General features: G+C 45.0%; 1 protein-coding gene across 2 annotated transcripts in view; it reads left to right on the forward strand.

Moving 5' to 3' along the window:
• The first annotated feature begins 231 nt into the window (after positions 1-231).
• Positions 232-16,761, forward strand: part of KIF5C (kinesin family member 5C) — a 74,772-nt gene continuing 58,242 nt past the window's right edge. For both annotated transcript variants that reach the window (XR_014184513.1, XM_082057342.1), the window contains exon 1: positions 232-438. Coding sequence is in view for 1 of the 2 variants with exons in the window: in XM_082057342.1 (XP_081913468.1) it covers positions 313-438 (126 nt within the window). In the remaining variant the exon portion in view is untranslated. The remainder of the gene's footprint in view (positions 439-16,761) is intronic.

The raw sequence follows: 16,761 nt of genomic DNA on the forward strand, positions 1-16,761 counted from the left end.
GGGGCCGTTAGAGCCGCTCGCGCCCGCCACTTGCCGCGCGGACTACGGCTCCCGGCAGCCCCCGCGCGCTGCGGCGGAGCCCTGAGGGAGCTGAGGGAGCGGGAGCTCCGCGCCGCCCGCCCGCTGCCCGCGCAGCCGCGCCCGGCCGGGGGACGAGCCCGGCTGAGCGGCCGCTGCCGGCGCTGAAGCGGCTCCTCGCCCCGCCCCGCTCCGCCCCGCCCCGCCCGGTCGGCGGCAGCAGCTGGGGCGTCTGCGGCACCTGCCCGGCGGAGCGCTCGCTCCCTGCGGCCGGCGCCCGCCCGCCCCGCCGAGATGGCGGATCCCGCCGAGTGCAGCATCAAGGTGATGTGCCGGTTCCGGCCCCTCAACGAGGCGGAGATCCTCCGGGGGGACAAATTCATCCCCAAATTCAAGGGCGACGAGACGGTGGTCATCGGGGTGAGTCTCCCGCATCCCTCCCCGCCTGCGCGGTGCCGTGACGGGGCGCGCATCCCTGCCCGGGGCGCGCATCCCTGCCCGGGGCGCGCATCCCTGCCCGGGACGAGCATCCCTGCCCGCGGTCCCGCCGCCCACAGGACCCCCCACCCCCGCCGGGCCCCGCGCCCATTGTTCCCGCTGCGGCGGAGCGAGGGAGGCGCGGCGGCGCCGCTCCCCTCCGGCGGGGCTGCCCGCTCCCTTCCCCACCCCCGCCGCGGGCGAGGGCTCTGGGCTGCCCCCGGGGGTCGCGGGCCGGGCCCGGGGAGGGTGGGGGCGCGGGGGGCGGTCGCCGCTGCCGGCGCTGATGTCATGCCCGTGACTGGGCATGCTCGCCGGCGCTCCGCGGGGGCGGCCCGTCCGCGCCTCCGCCGCGCCCCTGCGGCGAAAGTTTGCCCGGTACGCGGGGGGCTGCGGCGGGGTCCCCTTCGCGGGGGCTGCGGGAGCGCTCCGAACCCGGAGCCGCAGCCTACTCCGCAGCATCCTCTCCCCTCAGCATCCTTTCCGCCCAGCATCCTCTTCCTCACAGCATCCCCCCGCAGCATCCTCCACTCCCAGCATCCTCCCCCCTCAGCATTCCCCCCTCTGCATCCTTCCCCAGCATTCCCCTCTCAGCATGCCCCCCGAGCATCCTCCTCCCCGAGAATCCCCCCCAAGCATCCTCCTCCTCAGCATCTTCCCCCTAGCATCCCTGTCTTCAGCATCCCCCCTGCAGCATCCCACCCTCAGCTTTCTCCCCCAAGCATCCCTCCCCTCTGCATTCCCCTTCTCAGTATCCTTGCCCCCCTAGCATCCCCCCTATTCACCCTCATTAGCATTCCCCTCTTCATCATCCCCTCCTCAGCATCATCCCTCAGCATCCCCCTCTTCAGCATCCCACACCGAGCTTTGCAGGGCCAGACAAAGCCGAGCTGGTTCCGAAATGCTTGGCAGCAAATGGTGCGGCCCCGGGTGGGGGAAGCACTGTCCCTTGTCCCTGTCCCAGTGGCAGCTGCGCAGTGCTGACAGGACACACTGAGGTGCCGGTGCTGGTGGGTCCCTGTGGAACAACTTGGGTTCTGCATAAGCATCGTTAGTTCAGTGACCCACACAAGGTGAAGCTTTTTCTGCTCATTAAAAAAAAAATATTAAATAGTTTAAACATCAAGTTACACCCCGCTTGGAGCAACTACACATCCCAACTCTGCATATTCCCCATGCTTTGTACGGCTGTTCACAATAGCGAAGCCTTTAAAATGAACAAAGCGTCTGTGTGTCTGGGCCCTCTGTGGTTCAGGATGTGGCTCCTTTGCTGAGCGTTTAACATGGCACAGTGCGTTCGCGAGCCTTACATAGGAAAGTGCCTTTGCTTTTAACTCTTGGAGCTTTCTCAAGTGGATTTCTCTCTTGGGGTTGTGTTCAGGATTCTGCTGGTGCTGGTTTTGGTGGGTGTACACAGACAATCTGCTTGAATTTGAGTTAGATTTTTGGTTTACTGTCTAAGCAGGCCATGGCTTTGGTGCTTTGTTTTATATATTGGTCTACTGTGGTTAAACCAATAATATGATCCATACTATATGTAAAGAGATCTTAAAACTAATTGATAATGCAAAGAACAAGCAATTAATTGTATGATTTGTGAAGATTCTTATTAAAACCTAAGTTTTTTAGAAACGTTTTTCATGAAAGTTGCAAAACAGTTATAGGAAAGCAAGGAAAAAATAGTCAATTCTGGACATATGGCTAATTTGTTTTTTGTAATTTGTTTTATTATATGTTTTCTTTGTAGCCAAATTAATTTTCTTTGTTTGAAGGTTAAAGCCGTAACACCCACAACAGTCTGTTAACAATAGAATGGTCAAATTGGTTATCAATCTCAGTCAGCAAAGGAGGCCTGTCTTGGGTCAACAAATATTTGGAACCAAAGAATAACTGTAGCGCAGTTATGTGGATGTTTTTGAAACAAATGTCAGCAAATTCCCCTCCTCCCCCTTAAGTAAATAACCCCTCAGACATATTAAGAGTAGATTAAATACATGTACTGGAAATCCCTTAATGATGTTATCTTTTTAAGAGAAGTAGAATTTAGAATCCCTTTTTCCTTCCTAAGTCAATGTGCATCTGTCTATAAAGCATCAGTTGTCTGGAAAAACAGTAGCTACGATGCTTTAAAAAAGGTGTTTATGCCTTGCAGACAGGAGAGAGTTCCTTTAGTAAAGGTGAAAAGGAAAAATAAGAGTAACTGTCAATTACCTACCATGGAAGTTTAAAAAATAGTTAGAAACAAGAAAAGTGCATGTATTTATTTATAGAAATCAATAGAAATATTTAATATATATTCAGTCTGGCAGGATCATTTTGGGGGGGTTATTTGCCATCTTGAAAATCCAGTGAGAAGCTTAGAGATGCATTTCCTTTCCCTTCATACGGCAAAATACAGATCTTTTTTAGGTGCACTTTTTAGTCATCTCAACTAGCGAACTACGTCCTCAAATACAGCTTCTTTTTTTTTGAAAGAGAAACCATCTGGCTGGGGTTCCATGGGGATGTTTGTAGTTTTGTAAGTGTAAATGAACATGATAATATTTCCGTGGTTTTTGTCATCTTTATTTGTAGTACTGAGCTCCTTGAGCTTTGGTGTAATTTGATGTACGGTGGATGCCACTGCAGTACGTTAGTAGAAACCAGCACGGTTTGTGATTATTTACTGGTTTAGAGTGGCTGCTTAGCTCCAACAAATACTGCCTGGCGGGGTGAAATCCTAATTCTGGTGGAAGGGAATGACCAGAGTAGACTTCCTTCTAGAAAAGCAAGATTTTATTCTCCAAAAGCTCTTAGAAAAAATTACATAAAGCAAAACTGAACCAGAACCCAAACCCTTTTTGTGTGTGTGTTTTACTATAGCACTTGAAAAACACTGCAATGCAGCTTTTATTTTTGTTCCATAAAATTTTGGAAAGAAAAGGGTTCTGTTAAAATTTAAAAACCAAACAAACCCACCAACCCACCCCCAGAGGAATTCTGTCATCACATAAGAAAAATGAAAATATAAATGATTTAAAGAAAATGTCTATTTTCTTTCTGACTAGTAAGTCTGAATAATTTACGTCTTCCCAACACACAATTGTGGGGAAAATCCTTTCTGAACCTCCCACCATCGCCTCCCATTATACTTCTCTAGCGCCTTGAGCAGATTTTCCAACAAAAAGATCACGACTTGATGAGCTTTCTTGGAAGTGAACAGCAATGAGGGAAGTTTTACAACTTAGGCGTGAGTTTCCCCAGGTTATCCTTCACGCCGTGAGTAAAGTTGTGTCTGTACAATGCCCTGGCCCTGCGGTTCAGAGCTCTTTGTCAGGGAAGGCCCTGGGTAATGTTCTAACTCCATTCAAACCAGTTAAACTCCTCGGCACTGGGATTTGACCCAGTGTCTTATATTCTCTTCCATCCATCTTCATGCCCTTTGTAGATTCCATGTGGTGAAGTATGGAAGATAAAAATGTCTACCTTAAATTTTCCTTTGGTTAAAACAGAGAAAACCCACTGTATTTTGTTTCTACTTAAAGTGTAAATGCTAAAAACCTTTTAGATGTATCTCATCTTTAACCACGGCAGGAAAGGGCGACAGTGGTAAATCCATCGCTTTCTTTTGCGGTTACCTACCCAACAGTCTCAACAGACTGCAGCTTCATTTTATGTTTCTGCTCCTCTGCAACCTCAAGGTGACTTTCTGAATTGATTGTGTTGGCTGACATACCTAAAAATGTATTTTTCTAGCTGGCTTGCTTCTTCTGGTCTTATTGGAGAGCGTGGAGCAGTTTGCTGTAGTAAGCAACTGAGGCAGACTTCTGGCCTGCGGTTTCTTCTTGCTTCCCCCTTCCTCTGAGTGCCTTTATTCCTGAGCATCTGCAAAGGAAGGATGCAGGGAGGCTCAGGACTTGGTGGGATGCTCTCCCCGAGGATACTTTTCTGGCAAAATCTCCTGTTTAGAAAGGAGAACATCTAAAACGAATCTTTCTAGCCAGCTCAGAATCCTCGTGTTACTATTACCAGAAAGAGGATAAAAGACTCTTCATTCCGGTTGTCAGCTGCTTTTTGAGCTGCAGCGTGAGGACATGTGTAAAGCCTGGCTTAGCACGAGCTGCTGAGCACTGCGGTTCTGGCTGGCGGGTGGGCAGTGCAGAGCCTTCCTCGGCCCCTCGCTGCCTGCACCGCTGCCTGCACCGCTGCCTGCACCGCTGCCTGCACCGCTGCCTGCACCGCTGCCTGCCCTGCCTGCACCGCTGCCTGCGCTGGGGCCTTTAGCACAACTCTCTGCCACCTCCCCAGCAAACTGCACCTCAAAACCCGGTGGAGAGCTACAGGGTGAATGGGAGAGTCCCTGCAGGCTCCTGCCTGACTCCCGTGGGGGAAAATGTTGTTATTTCATCTCTGAAACATTCCACATAACTAATTCTTGTGCCTAAAAACAAACAAAAAGTCCTCACCTGATACTGTGCTACTGTGCAGTGGTCACTGCTGTTTTGCAGTGTCAGATTCAGTGAAATGATGGAAAACAGAAATTGATGGCTGGTTCCTTTGCAGTGGGTGGGATGGAATCTTAGCAGCATTGTGTTGGTTTTTTTTAATGCTTTCTGCTATAAGTACTGTTTGGAATGTCTTGTGGAGAGATTCTTGCTTGTTTCCATCTCTAGAATATTTAGATATGTTTTACCTTTTATTTCATGTATGCTAACAGAGTTTGTACTAGGAAAAAAGGTCATGTTCTTAGCTCCCTCCTGTACAGACATCTCTGTAGGCTGTTAAGCAGTTGTCACTCTGGTTAAGAAAGACCCACAAGAAGCCCTGGGATAGTAGATAAATTACCACTTAAAAAAATATCCACCCTATGCTGCATGTTTGTTTTATTTTTCATAGGGTGTGGTACATTGTACTTCTAAGAAAAGCCAAGTATCCATCTCTACCTCCAAACGCACAGTGATTCTGCTTACAGGGGGGGTTGTTCATCATGTGTCTATAAATACCTTTTATAAAAAGCTCATTCCAGTTTGATGTAGGATGTGAGGAGAGATGTGAGTTCCGTCTCAGTGTAAAATATGTCAGTGGATATGCAGTGTGGTATTTTCCTAGCAGAACCCTTAATCTGGGGAGCTAATGCTGGCTTTGTCTCCAGCATCTTTGGGGTGTGTTCCAGCTCTGCTCAACTCCTGTATTCCAGTGAAGACTGGGCATGTTTTGTGTGAAGGCTTTCGAGAACGACTGTTGTGAGATACAAGTAGCTGGTGTAGCTAGGCATGACATTTATGTGGAATCACAGGTAGCTGAAGACACCGAAAGCTGACAAATACCTTTGTGGGAGTTGTTTCTTTCAAAAGTGTTGCTAATCCTCCCACACCCTAAGATTTTCCTGTAGCCTGGCATAAGCTGTCCATGTCTCTAACCTGCTGCATTTTCCTGTTCTGTGGATGAGATGTACCACGATGTGCTGTGCTCATTCCCCTGTGGCTTTGTGCTGTGTTGCTTTCAGGTCAGACTATTTCCAGAGCAGCAGCAGCAGCACAAGACTGACAGATCTGGCACTTGCTTTTTTGGGTGATTTCTCTCAGTAGCTTAAGCCAGTAAGTATCTTGGGAAGAAGAGGAAGGCTGCAGATCACACCACATTGCTGTTCAGTTGGGAAAGAACAAATACAAGATGATTCCGCTGGCTCAGGATGGCTTTTCTGTGCCTTGCAGAAGAAACTATTTCATGCACTGAAGAACTGGTGTGGTAGCCATTCAGGGAGCTGCTCCCACGTTTGGTTTTTAAAGACAGGAGTTGTTTTCCTAAGGCATACTGCTGCGCTTCACGCTTATTTTCAGGTGTTTGTGTAGAAGGTTAGAATCATGGGACTGATGAGATCACCAATAGAGTAGTTTTTTTGTTCTGTTATTTACAGTCTGTTGGCTAAAGATTCACATAGTTCTGGATCTAATTATCAAGAAGTACAATACATTTATTTCTTGACACAGCGATACTTCCATAAAGTGCTGAAGCAAAGGTAATTTACAGTATTACTTTTCTGTAATGTAAGTCAGTGTCTACAAGCTTCTCCAAACCCCAAACATTCTCCTTCTGCACCACCAGCATTTTGCATCTGTCCAATTCCATAACCTGGGATGGGGAGATGAATTCCTACGGAAATGCTGCGGGTTAACAGGGCGATTTGGCAGATGTAGAGCTTTGACACGTCGCACAGGGGCAGAGCGTGGTGTTGACCAGAGGGTCAGTGTCTGCCCGAGCCCCGTGGGTCCTGGTGTTCTGGGGGGTTCCCTGGGCTGCATCGCTGGTATGAGGATGAGCAGCAGCCGATTTGGCTCCGGGGACTCCACTGGCACCAAACCAGTTTTCTAGGATGCTTGTGAGACAAAGATACATCCCTCCCAGTTAAGGTTCAAAGCAAAATCCTCCGCGTGTTAAACGCTGCTTGTCACATTCTTGCCAGATTTAAGCACAGACAGTCACTTGTGCAGGGACAGTGTGTCTTCGGGGGGTTCTGTTTGTTTCTTTTCTGGGTCCTCTGCTGTTTCTGTGCTGGAAAGGATTTTCTTTCAAGCTTGTCTGTAAGTGCTGAACTGGAGGAAAATTATTTAACACAGATCAATGCGTGCTTCTTGGATGAAGTTATATGTGCTCTTCTGTTTTCTAAAAATGTAGTGAGAAAGAAGGTGTGAAAATTGTTTCTATTTCTTGGTGGTGCTAGAAAGATGGTTTACTCAAAATACACAGCTTATTATTTTTTCACCAAAGCAAGTTCCTTTCTTGCTTCCTCGGGGCGTTGAAGACTTTTTTTGCATTTTTGTAGTCCCATTCGGATATCTTTCTCTAAAAGTATCTTGATCCTGCATACCTATCCTGTCAAAACCACGAATTCCTACTTAAAGCTTTGAAACTGAAAAAATAGAAGATATATTTCAACAAGATAGATTGTCAAACAACTGGAAAATGTAGTCTCATGCCACTCTCCCTGTTGTCTTTTTCCCCTCTGGTAGCTGCTGCAGGATGCCTTTGGTTTCCACCCTCCAGCATCTGCACTCCCGTACCTCGTTCCAGCTTGTTCTACGCTTTGTTTCCATCCCCTGGGATGCAGCAGTTAGTCACTTGGCTTTGGATTCATTTAGTAAATGGCTGTTCAGTCTGGTACAGGCAGATTTATGGATATTTGGGGAAGTCTGGGAGTACTTTTTTGTTCTGCATCGCTGGAGATGATTTCTCCTGAAGCTTCCTGCCCTGAACGCAGGCTTAACGTGCAGCGAGGAAGCTGGTAGGGAGTGATGGGCACTTACATCTCCACATATTGTTTCAGTGTTTCAAACTGTGCTGCAAGAATAAATGCTGTTACAAAGGATAAAATGAAGGATGAGATGCCACTTATAAGTCTTTAATATTAATATGTTTTTCTCTGTAGTAGTTTTTTTGAGGACTGAGGTGGGGGGGGATGCTTCCATAAAAACAGATGCTTACAAGGAGGATTTAATTCCATTTTTCTTGCCAGTTTTTAACTAGACTGCTGACACCCTTGGTATTACCTTTGTATCCTTCCTGTTGTGATTAAAATGACTTACCTTAGGATTTATTTTCTTTCAAATTTCCTGGTTCTGAAATGCCTGATGTGTTTCCAGGCACTAAGGTCCATTCCTAACTCTGTAACCAGTGTATTGGAGCAAGTTGCAGAGCTGCAACACCTGCAGATCTCACAACTGTGTTTTCTTAAAGGTGGGCTTCCTTCCACTGAGAACAACGTTAAATGCAAGTTAAATATCTTGTGTCATCAGTATTTGTCTGTTCTTTTGTTTGAAGACCTCACTGTGCATAAATTGAGCTGTGTCATTCATTGGTAATACCGTACAGGTAGGGAAAAGGGGAGTTGTGGACACGTGTTGAAAAGGGGGCAGTGACAAAGAAGAACAGGGTGATCTGGAAAAGATGCACACACAATTCAGTTCTACCTGTTAGTCTCATTGCTGATGCATTTCTTGTTAAATTCTGGCTGGTTTAGCTGAATACGAAAGTGCATTTGGAATTTGATATGAGTGTTTTAATCAAAAGATCTCTTCTACACAAGGGGATTTATTGTGGTTGCTTTTGTTTGTCTGTTTTTTCCTTAATATAGACAGCAATCCTGTGCACAGGATATTTTGTGTCTGTGTTTGTTGGATCCCTTTGAGCTTGATGTGTTGTGTCTTCATGTAGCCCAACAAGACCAAACACAATTACCTACCAGCTCCTTTCAGACTCTTTACTTGCCCTCTGTTGTTTGCCTTTGTGTTCCTGCAGCCTTTTAAAACTCAGAGGTAAGACCCAATATGAAAAGATGTTCACTAAGGGGAAAAACCCTGTATCTATGTGGGAATGAGGCTTGGTTCAGGGTCTGCTCTCAGTTCTGCTCTTGAGAAGCTGCAGGGTGAGGCAGCAGTGGGCAGAAAAAGCGAAGGGACTCTGGATCCAAGTTATTTGAGACAACAGCCTGGCTCTGCAATACAGGGTGATCTGTGCTGCAGCTGATGCTGAAGGATATAGGAGCAGAAAAGTGATTTAGAGTTGCTCAGTGACTGCTTGGCACTTTGGACTGGACTGTGGTGTTGCTGATGTTTGGTTTTGCCAGCCCTGCTGGAAGGTGCACGTCGGATAATGGTGCTTGGCTGGGGGCTGGCTGTGTGAACTGGGAAATGCCTTTGTTCAATTTGATTGGATTTGGGAGTGCGAAAATATTGCATACTTAAAAAACCAAAATCAAACAAACCCCAAACAAACAAAAAAGAAGGACAAAGAAATGAACAAACAAAATCCCCAACAAAACAAACCAAAACCAACACAACGGCAAATAAACCTTTCTCTCAAAATATCCAAAATGGGATCCTTAGAAACCCTAAAGGTGTGGACTCACAGGCGTGGTATTTCTGGTGATTCCTGATTTTATTCATCTACTGGAAAGGGCCAAGCTGTTTCTACATATCTATGACCACTTTGGTTCTTGACTTTTTATGGGATGTCCTGGCAATGCATGTGATTGTTATCAGATTCCCATTATAAAAGCAGTAATTGATCCCATGACAGCTTCAGAAAATGCATCTTTTCAAATTATGAGAGAGTCTAGTTGAAACCAAGAATGTTGGATTTTTTCCCCATGAGAGATGAGTACTCAGAGGTAAGAACTTAAATATTTAACAGTAGTCCTCTTAGATGTCATTGGTAAAAGTGCTTCATTTTTTTTTCAGTGCTTCACTCTGTGCTAAAAGAAATCTTACTCACTACCTAGTTATGATGATGGATGGGAGATGCTCTGTGTCCGTGTAAGAGAATCTCTCCTGGGTCAGGGAGCACCAGGATTCTTGAAAAACTGTGGTTGTTTTGAAGCTATTAAATGTTTCTGTTGTGTGAGGAGGATGTGACACTGGAAAGCACATTTTCTTATATGACCAATGGCCCAAAGGCTTGCAATAACTTTTGCTGTACTCCTGAACAAAATAGTCCTCAATTTACTTAGATGTTGTTGCTATGACACAGTATTTTCTATTTAACTGTCCCTGTGGCAGCCTGTGTGGTAAAGGAGACCTCTTATTTTGGGGGTGAAGGTTGACTTTTAAAGTCACATTGGGATTCTACAGGGAAGTTGAGTCTCTGGTATGCAAGTATCATTATGACTGCTAAATAATTCTCTCACTTAGTGAAGGATGTGCAGGAGAGCGTTATCTGAATTGGGGTAACTGGGTTAGTGAGTATTTTTAGCAAAGCTGTTAACAGAAGTTGGATTTTTCTGCGGTTGTAATCTCTTTTCTTCACTGTACCGTTCTCCTGAATTGCTTGAATCTCTGTATTTAGGCCAACAGGGAGATGTGGATAACGCTGCAACTTCTCACAGGGCTTTGAGATTTCGTATTGTTCACTTAGTAATAATCTGTTCCAAAACTCTACTAAGGAAAGTCATCTGGCTCCTTTTTAATACATTGCTCAGTAGTACAAGTAGCTGAGCGGCTGTACTTGCAGGCACGACCGCCTGCTGCGGGAAGCGCAGGACGCAGCTGGAGGATGGATATACCCATGGATGTGTCTGGATGTATACTGGACTAGCTCGTAACACACAGTTGTGTCCCATCAAGAGGTGCTTGTGACCAGTTCAGCTGGAGCAGGCCCAGCAAATGTCTGTCTTGCCTTGTTCGCTGTGTACCTGACAGAATGTGCTGATGGCTCGATCGATGCCACATGTCCTTCTGAACCGCTGTGACTCCTCTGACCCTGGGCAGCCACGCTACTCCTCGCATTTCCTGCTGATGCTCTTAGTAGCTGTTTCAGTGACACTGCAGACACAGTTCTCTGCACCCGTACAGCTCAGTCTTCTCCAACTGCAGCGGTTAATTCCTTTTTAACAGCCCAGCACTGATTTTTGTCACCATATAAATCGCACAAAGTGCCACTACTGAAGACTGACCTGTTGGTCTCAAACTGCTTCACCCATGTCATATTCATTCTCTTCTTCTCTCCCTTTTTGTATTACATTTCTTTTCCCTCTCCTTTTTGATCTTGCATTTTGTTTGGTTTTTCTCTCTTAGAATCTATCTGTACGCTTTTTTATTTTCTGGGTCAACCATAAATACTCCGTGGAAAACTCTACGGTCATTTGATAAACACATTGGCTTGATTATTTTTCACTTTATGGTATCTTTTACAATTTAACTTCAAAGCAGAATAGTTCAATGATGCAAACAAATCCTAAAGCAAAGTTAATCTTGCTATACAGAAGCATTGAGAAAAATGTTTGCTTATATCAGTAATGAAGGATTTATTCTGTCCATTGCTTGCTTTATGTGCAGCCCAGATTTTCTGAGTATTATGGAGTAACCTTAGCCATAAACTTCAAACAAAACTGTTGCCAGCGTAAACAATTTATTTTATCGTGCCATATGTGATCACTGAGCTGTGAAGCGCCGTGATAGCGTTGCCTCCCCTCTTTCTGTGCGGGAGGAAGGTTGGACTCTGCTGCTGAGAGCTGGAGCAAAATGGAAGCACCTCAAGTGTTGTGTGAGCCAGTGAGCTGGGAAAAAAGAGTGAAAGATGAAAAGCTCTGGTTGTCAGTGCCCGGCTCGGGAAACACCTGCTTTGGGTTCAGGTTTGGTACTGGAACTGAACAAGCCTGGATTTGACTTAGAAGTGACCTTAGGCTCATTAGTGCCTCAGTCCCCTGTTTATACAATGGAAATAAACCTTTTCATCTGTTGTTAGGTTTGGTGGTTTAAATGTCAGGGTTTTCTGATTTTTGATCTATGGGAGCTGCTGGTATGCTCTTTGGTTTCGTTTTGAAAAAGTCATTTGAGACCCTCTGTTTAAAACAACAAGCCTGAAAGCTGAAGTCTTGCTGGCAGACATGGGAATTCAGAGCAATTATTCTGTCCTGCAAAGAGGTTCCTTCTGTCTTCAGGGTCCTGCTTTTCTGAAGAGCCATCAGTAAGTGTATAAATGTATTTTCACCACATGCAATGGCTGAATGGCATTTTTTTTTCATTATCATCTTACTTATTAAAACCTGCCATTTGGAGTGGCATGGATTTAAGAGACCTTGAGAACTAGGCATTGTAAATTGAATAAACATCAAGGACGGGGAAGCCAAGAGACCTCTGTGGCTTCAGAACTAAGGAGTTTGGTGTGGGGTATGTTTGGAAATAGTACCAAATAATGAGTGTAAAGGTAAGCAGGGCAGCTGGAGGTTGAAGTCTGTCGGCAGAATGGCTTGTGACTTAAAAGGAAGAGTGATGAGTGTTTGCACACTACTTATCCTCCTTATTTTCTGCTACTTGACAGTCCCATGTCTTGCAGGTTTTGTTCATTTCTGCTAGAGAGAAATAGGAATATGAACCATGATTTATGTAATAGACAGGTACTGCATTTCTATGACTGTCGTCTTATAGGTCTTTTCTTCATTTTTCTTGCCACAATGGGTCAAGAAACAAAACCATACAAGTGCTTTCGCTTGTGTGTAAACATTTAACGTGATCACGTTTTGTGCCTCCTGACCACTGTGAGGCAAGATCATGCCCTGCTTTGAAGATTTGGAAAATGCAGAAGGAATATCTCAGCATTACTAAATCTGATAATAGAATTACTGTCAGATAATTCCAGCCAGCATTGCCTGTTTCTGGATAATTTAGCAGAAAGTGGGCTGGTCTGCTGATCTCATTGCTGTGCTGTAAGAAGAGATGTGCTTATATATTAGTGCATTTCTAACTGCAGGGAATGCACAGGAAGGAGGTATGAGACCAAAAAAAATCTATATTTGCACATAAAACCAACAAAAATTACCAAAGAAGGTCCAAGCAGTGTGTTTCAAAAAGAAATTCTGCAGCTCTTTGTTCTTACAAAGTTCACTGGAGGATATTTTCATGTGTGCCTCGTATGTTTTAACCAGCTCAATAGTATCACTTTTATTTCTATTATTTGTGTAACAGTTTGAGCTATATTCTGTGCATTAACACAATCAGATCCCCTGTGCCAGCTGTCCAGGAAAGCACAAGTTGTCACCAGATTTCTCGGTATGGGTTCTCACTACCAAATGCAGAGCCATTCGGGACCAATGCCACTCGAAATCAGAATGAGATTTAAACAACTCTGAATTACTTGATCATTGACTTAATTCATCAGTGATGGTTTAACTTACCAGAAATACAAAAACCATATTCTTAAATACTTTGTTTTCATCCTAGTAACTGGTGCAAAAATGAAGAAGGCAGTAATTCCAGTTTCTAAGAGGTTGCAGTTTTTTGTAAGGATGATTTTTTTGTCACTACTTGTCTAATTACTAGGAACTAGAGGTACAAATAAGAATGGTGGCACTGGAATACTATTGCTGAGTATTACCAAGCCAAGCATTGCAGTAGCATGACCCTGTTCCCACAAATGTATGGGCTTTACAAATAACGTTGGGGTCTCTGTTTAACAATTCCCTGTTTAAGTTTTCCTACCCCCCCCAGAGACAGAATCCTTATTTTTTAAAATTTTATTTTAAAATGTGATTTAAAAAATATAATTACTTGACCCCAAATGCTTTAGCTTGAGTAAGACTGGGTGATTGGTGCTCAAATTGTGAGATTTGGAGATATAGAGTAAAACTGAGAGTTCTGCTTTTTTTTCCCCCCTCTAGAAAATGAGATGAGCTAGATAAGGAAATCAGTGCAACAAGCCAAGAAGCTTGTTGGTTGTAAGGTTATGGGTGGGAGTGAGTGGGTTCCTGTCTGTGCGGGTAAAGGGTGGGGATGCCAGAAGCTGGTGCTCTTGCCAGCTGGAGCTGAAGCTCCAAATGACCAACTTGTGCTTGGCTGGTTCTGGGAGGGTTTGGTCCTCCCAAAGTGGAGCTGCCTCCTCTCTCCTCCACCCCTGCCTGTCTTAAATTGGGTGAATTGACAGGGGGAGAAGCAACTAGGCAAATGGAGATAAGAATCAGAAGAAGAGGTAAAAATATCAATAGAAGCGTTACCAGAGTGGAAGGAGGTCAGCGATTTTTGCAGCAGGAATCAAAGTCTGCATGAAATGCTGCGGTTACTGCGTGTTCCTTCCAAGATGATCTGACCTCACTCCTTATTCTTATTAAATAAGCTTTTAGATGTGCATTTCGCGTGTGAAAGGCGGGTCTTGCAGCAGTGGGTCTGCCCCAGGTGCTGGAGAGTCCTCGCTACCAGAATGGGGAGAAATGGTGGGAGCTCATCAAAATGGCCGTGCTGGCGAGTGGGGTCTCTGTTCTCTGGCTGTGTTTGAAGAGGTTTGTTGCCAGGAGCAACTTGTCTGCATTACTCGGTGACAGGGTAATTGCACTGCCTGCCTCGACATCTGAGCTTCCGTGAAGGCTCTTCCATGCTCAAATTGGAGCTGTTGCTATAGCTATAGAGCCGAATATTTCCAATATACTACACGAGTCTGGGCTGTGAGCAGTCAAGCTACAAAATTGAAGGTAATGCCAGGGCAGCTGTGCATCAAATATCTCTGTAGATAAAACTAGATACAACACTGCTGTGTGTGCTGCCCTGTCGGTTCTTCTTTTGAGTATCACTTTTCGATGGAAAAGGTGAAGGGAAATACAGAAGTAGCGGTGCGGTCATTCTCCTTCCTTAATCCCCGATATATATTCAGTGTGTGTGGTTTTAATTGCATTGCGTGAGAGGAGGTTGGGGCAGACTAGTGATAATATTTCTGTTATACTGCATGCTTTTAAACAGGAGGTCAGCAAACACTGAAGCTCCTAGCACTATTGGCATTTAGTGTCTCAGTTTGTAAATGAGGAACCAAGTCTAAATTGTTACCGGTCTCCCAGTAACTTAGGAACATGCTCAACCAGCAAGGTGTCAAGGGCGAGGGTTATTTCCTGATATCTGGGAGTACAGTTCCTCCATTAGATTATGGACTCTGGCATTGTCCTTTCTCACTTGTCTTGGATGCAACTAGTCTGGGCTTTTGAACACCTGAGATCTCTCAGTTCTTGAGGGCAGAGAATAATTTACATGTACCCGTGTTGCCATTGGTCCTACACTTTGTTATCAGTGACAACAGGATGAGAACAATTCAACCCTGCTTGGTGGAGCGTGTCCTCAGTGGAGAACCATGTTCTCACTATGGCGTGCCACCACGCAGGTGGCATTGGGGTCCGCGTGGGTCAGGGTGATGGGGGTCGGTTTGGGGAGCAAAGGGGGCCCAGCCCCATGCTGTCTGTTGGGGTCTGGGCTCCCTGCGGTTGGGATTGCCAGGGCAGCTTCGAGACCCTCCAGGAACTCCTCCGTCACGATTCGGACACACAACAAATTAGTGGCTCTGGATTAATCCCCGGGAGACTGAATGAGTATATAGCCCAGCTGCAAATGGGAGACTTTACGCTTGTGAAATGCTTTCTCTGCAGAACAAATACCGGACAATGCAGGCAGTGGGGTGCAAGCGTCTCACTTGTTTCTTTTGCCAATATATATCCAGCCTGACACAAGGCTCTATGCCCAGTGGTGTAGTTTGTTCTCTGATCCCCTTCAATCCTTGCTTTTGCGGAGCATGCTGAAAAGAAGGCTGCTCTACGGACCAGTGATGCCCTCCCATTTCATTTTGACCTCTCCTGACCCGAGGTGGATTTGAAGCTACATCTGACAGTGCTCAGTATCCCATTACTAATCTCCTGAGCCGCCCAGTTGCCCCATAAATCTGTAAGTGATATGTTTAACAAAGTGGAGATTAACACAACGCTGTCACGGCAGAATTAAGATGTAGTTATGTCTTGAAGCAGGGCTGGTCTATGTTGTGCTTCTCTTCTGTAGGTAGAGCTGACAGTCAGCATCTTACTTGGGACTTTTAATTCACCAAAGCTGCTTCACTTCATATTTTGAAATGTCCACTTAGTTGTTGTTGTTGTTGGTTTTTTTTAATATTATACACACTGACAATAAGCAGAGATGCTGCTCCACAAGTAACTTATTCCCGTGGCTGCCCACCCATGAAGTGGCCTGGGCTGACTCCTCTTCCATTGCTGTAGGAAGCTGCCTGAGGACAGGTTTTGTTACATTACTTTATGGGTAGGAAATGTTTCTGTTGTTGTTTAAAGAAAATAACAACCCCGCAGTACTTTAAAACCAATTTTGAAGTATTGCGTTTTTACAAAACAGACAATTAATACATTGTTCTCTTTTTATTCTGAACTGCTACAAAAATCACAATACCTTTAGTTAGAGGAGCAAGGCTCCTATAATTATGATAGTTTTCTTTCTCTTTTCTTCTATGAAGAATATTTTTCTGTCTTTTCCTTCCAAACTGTTAGCTTGCCTGATTTTGTATACAAAAGAAATGATAAAATTCTCTTCTGCAGTTGATGTAAGGGAGTAGAGTAGGTTGGCTGAAATGCTGGAGCCTGGTGAAACCAGAGAAATGTTGATAATTTTGAGTCTGGCTCACCTGCAGAGCTCACTGAGTGCTTTTTTTTTCTAGGAGAGTTTGGAAGGTGTCTGTTGCAAGTGGATCTATCAAAAGCAGGTCAGATGAGGACCCTGTGTTCTCATTGTGGCTCCAAATATTATGCAGTAAATATCCTCACAGGATTTCTGTTTACTTAAGAACCTCTGATGTCCAGAGGAACTTTATCTGAAATGCGAGTGACAGCATTTTAAAGTTAATTTGATTTAACTTGTCTGTGCTTTGCCGAAGTAAAACGAGTAGATTATGAAGGCAGCTTTGAATAGGCATGAAAAGGTTTATTAAATAAGTTAGAGCATATTAAATTAAATGAGTACTTATCTGTTACACGTAATACAGTGG

The sequence above is a fragment of the Streptopelia decaocto genome (genome assembly GCF_964273445.1).
Source record: "Streptopelia decaocto genome assembly, chromosome: 6".
In the NCBI taxonomy this organism is placed as follows: domain Eukaryota; kingdom Metazoa; phylum Chordata; class Aves; order Columbiformes; family Columbidae; genus Streptopelia; species Streptopelia decaocto.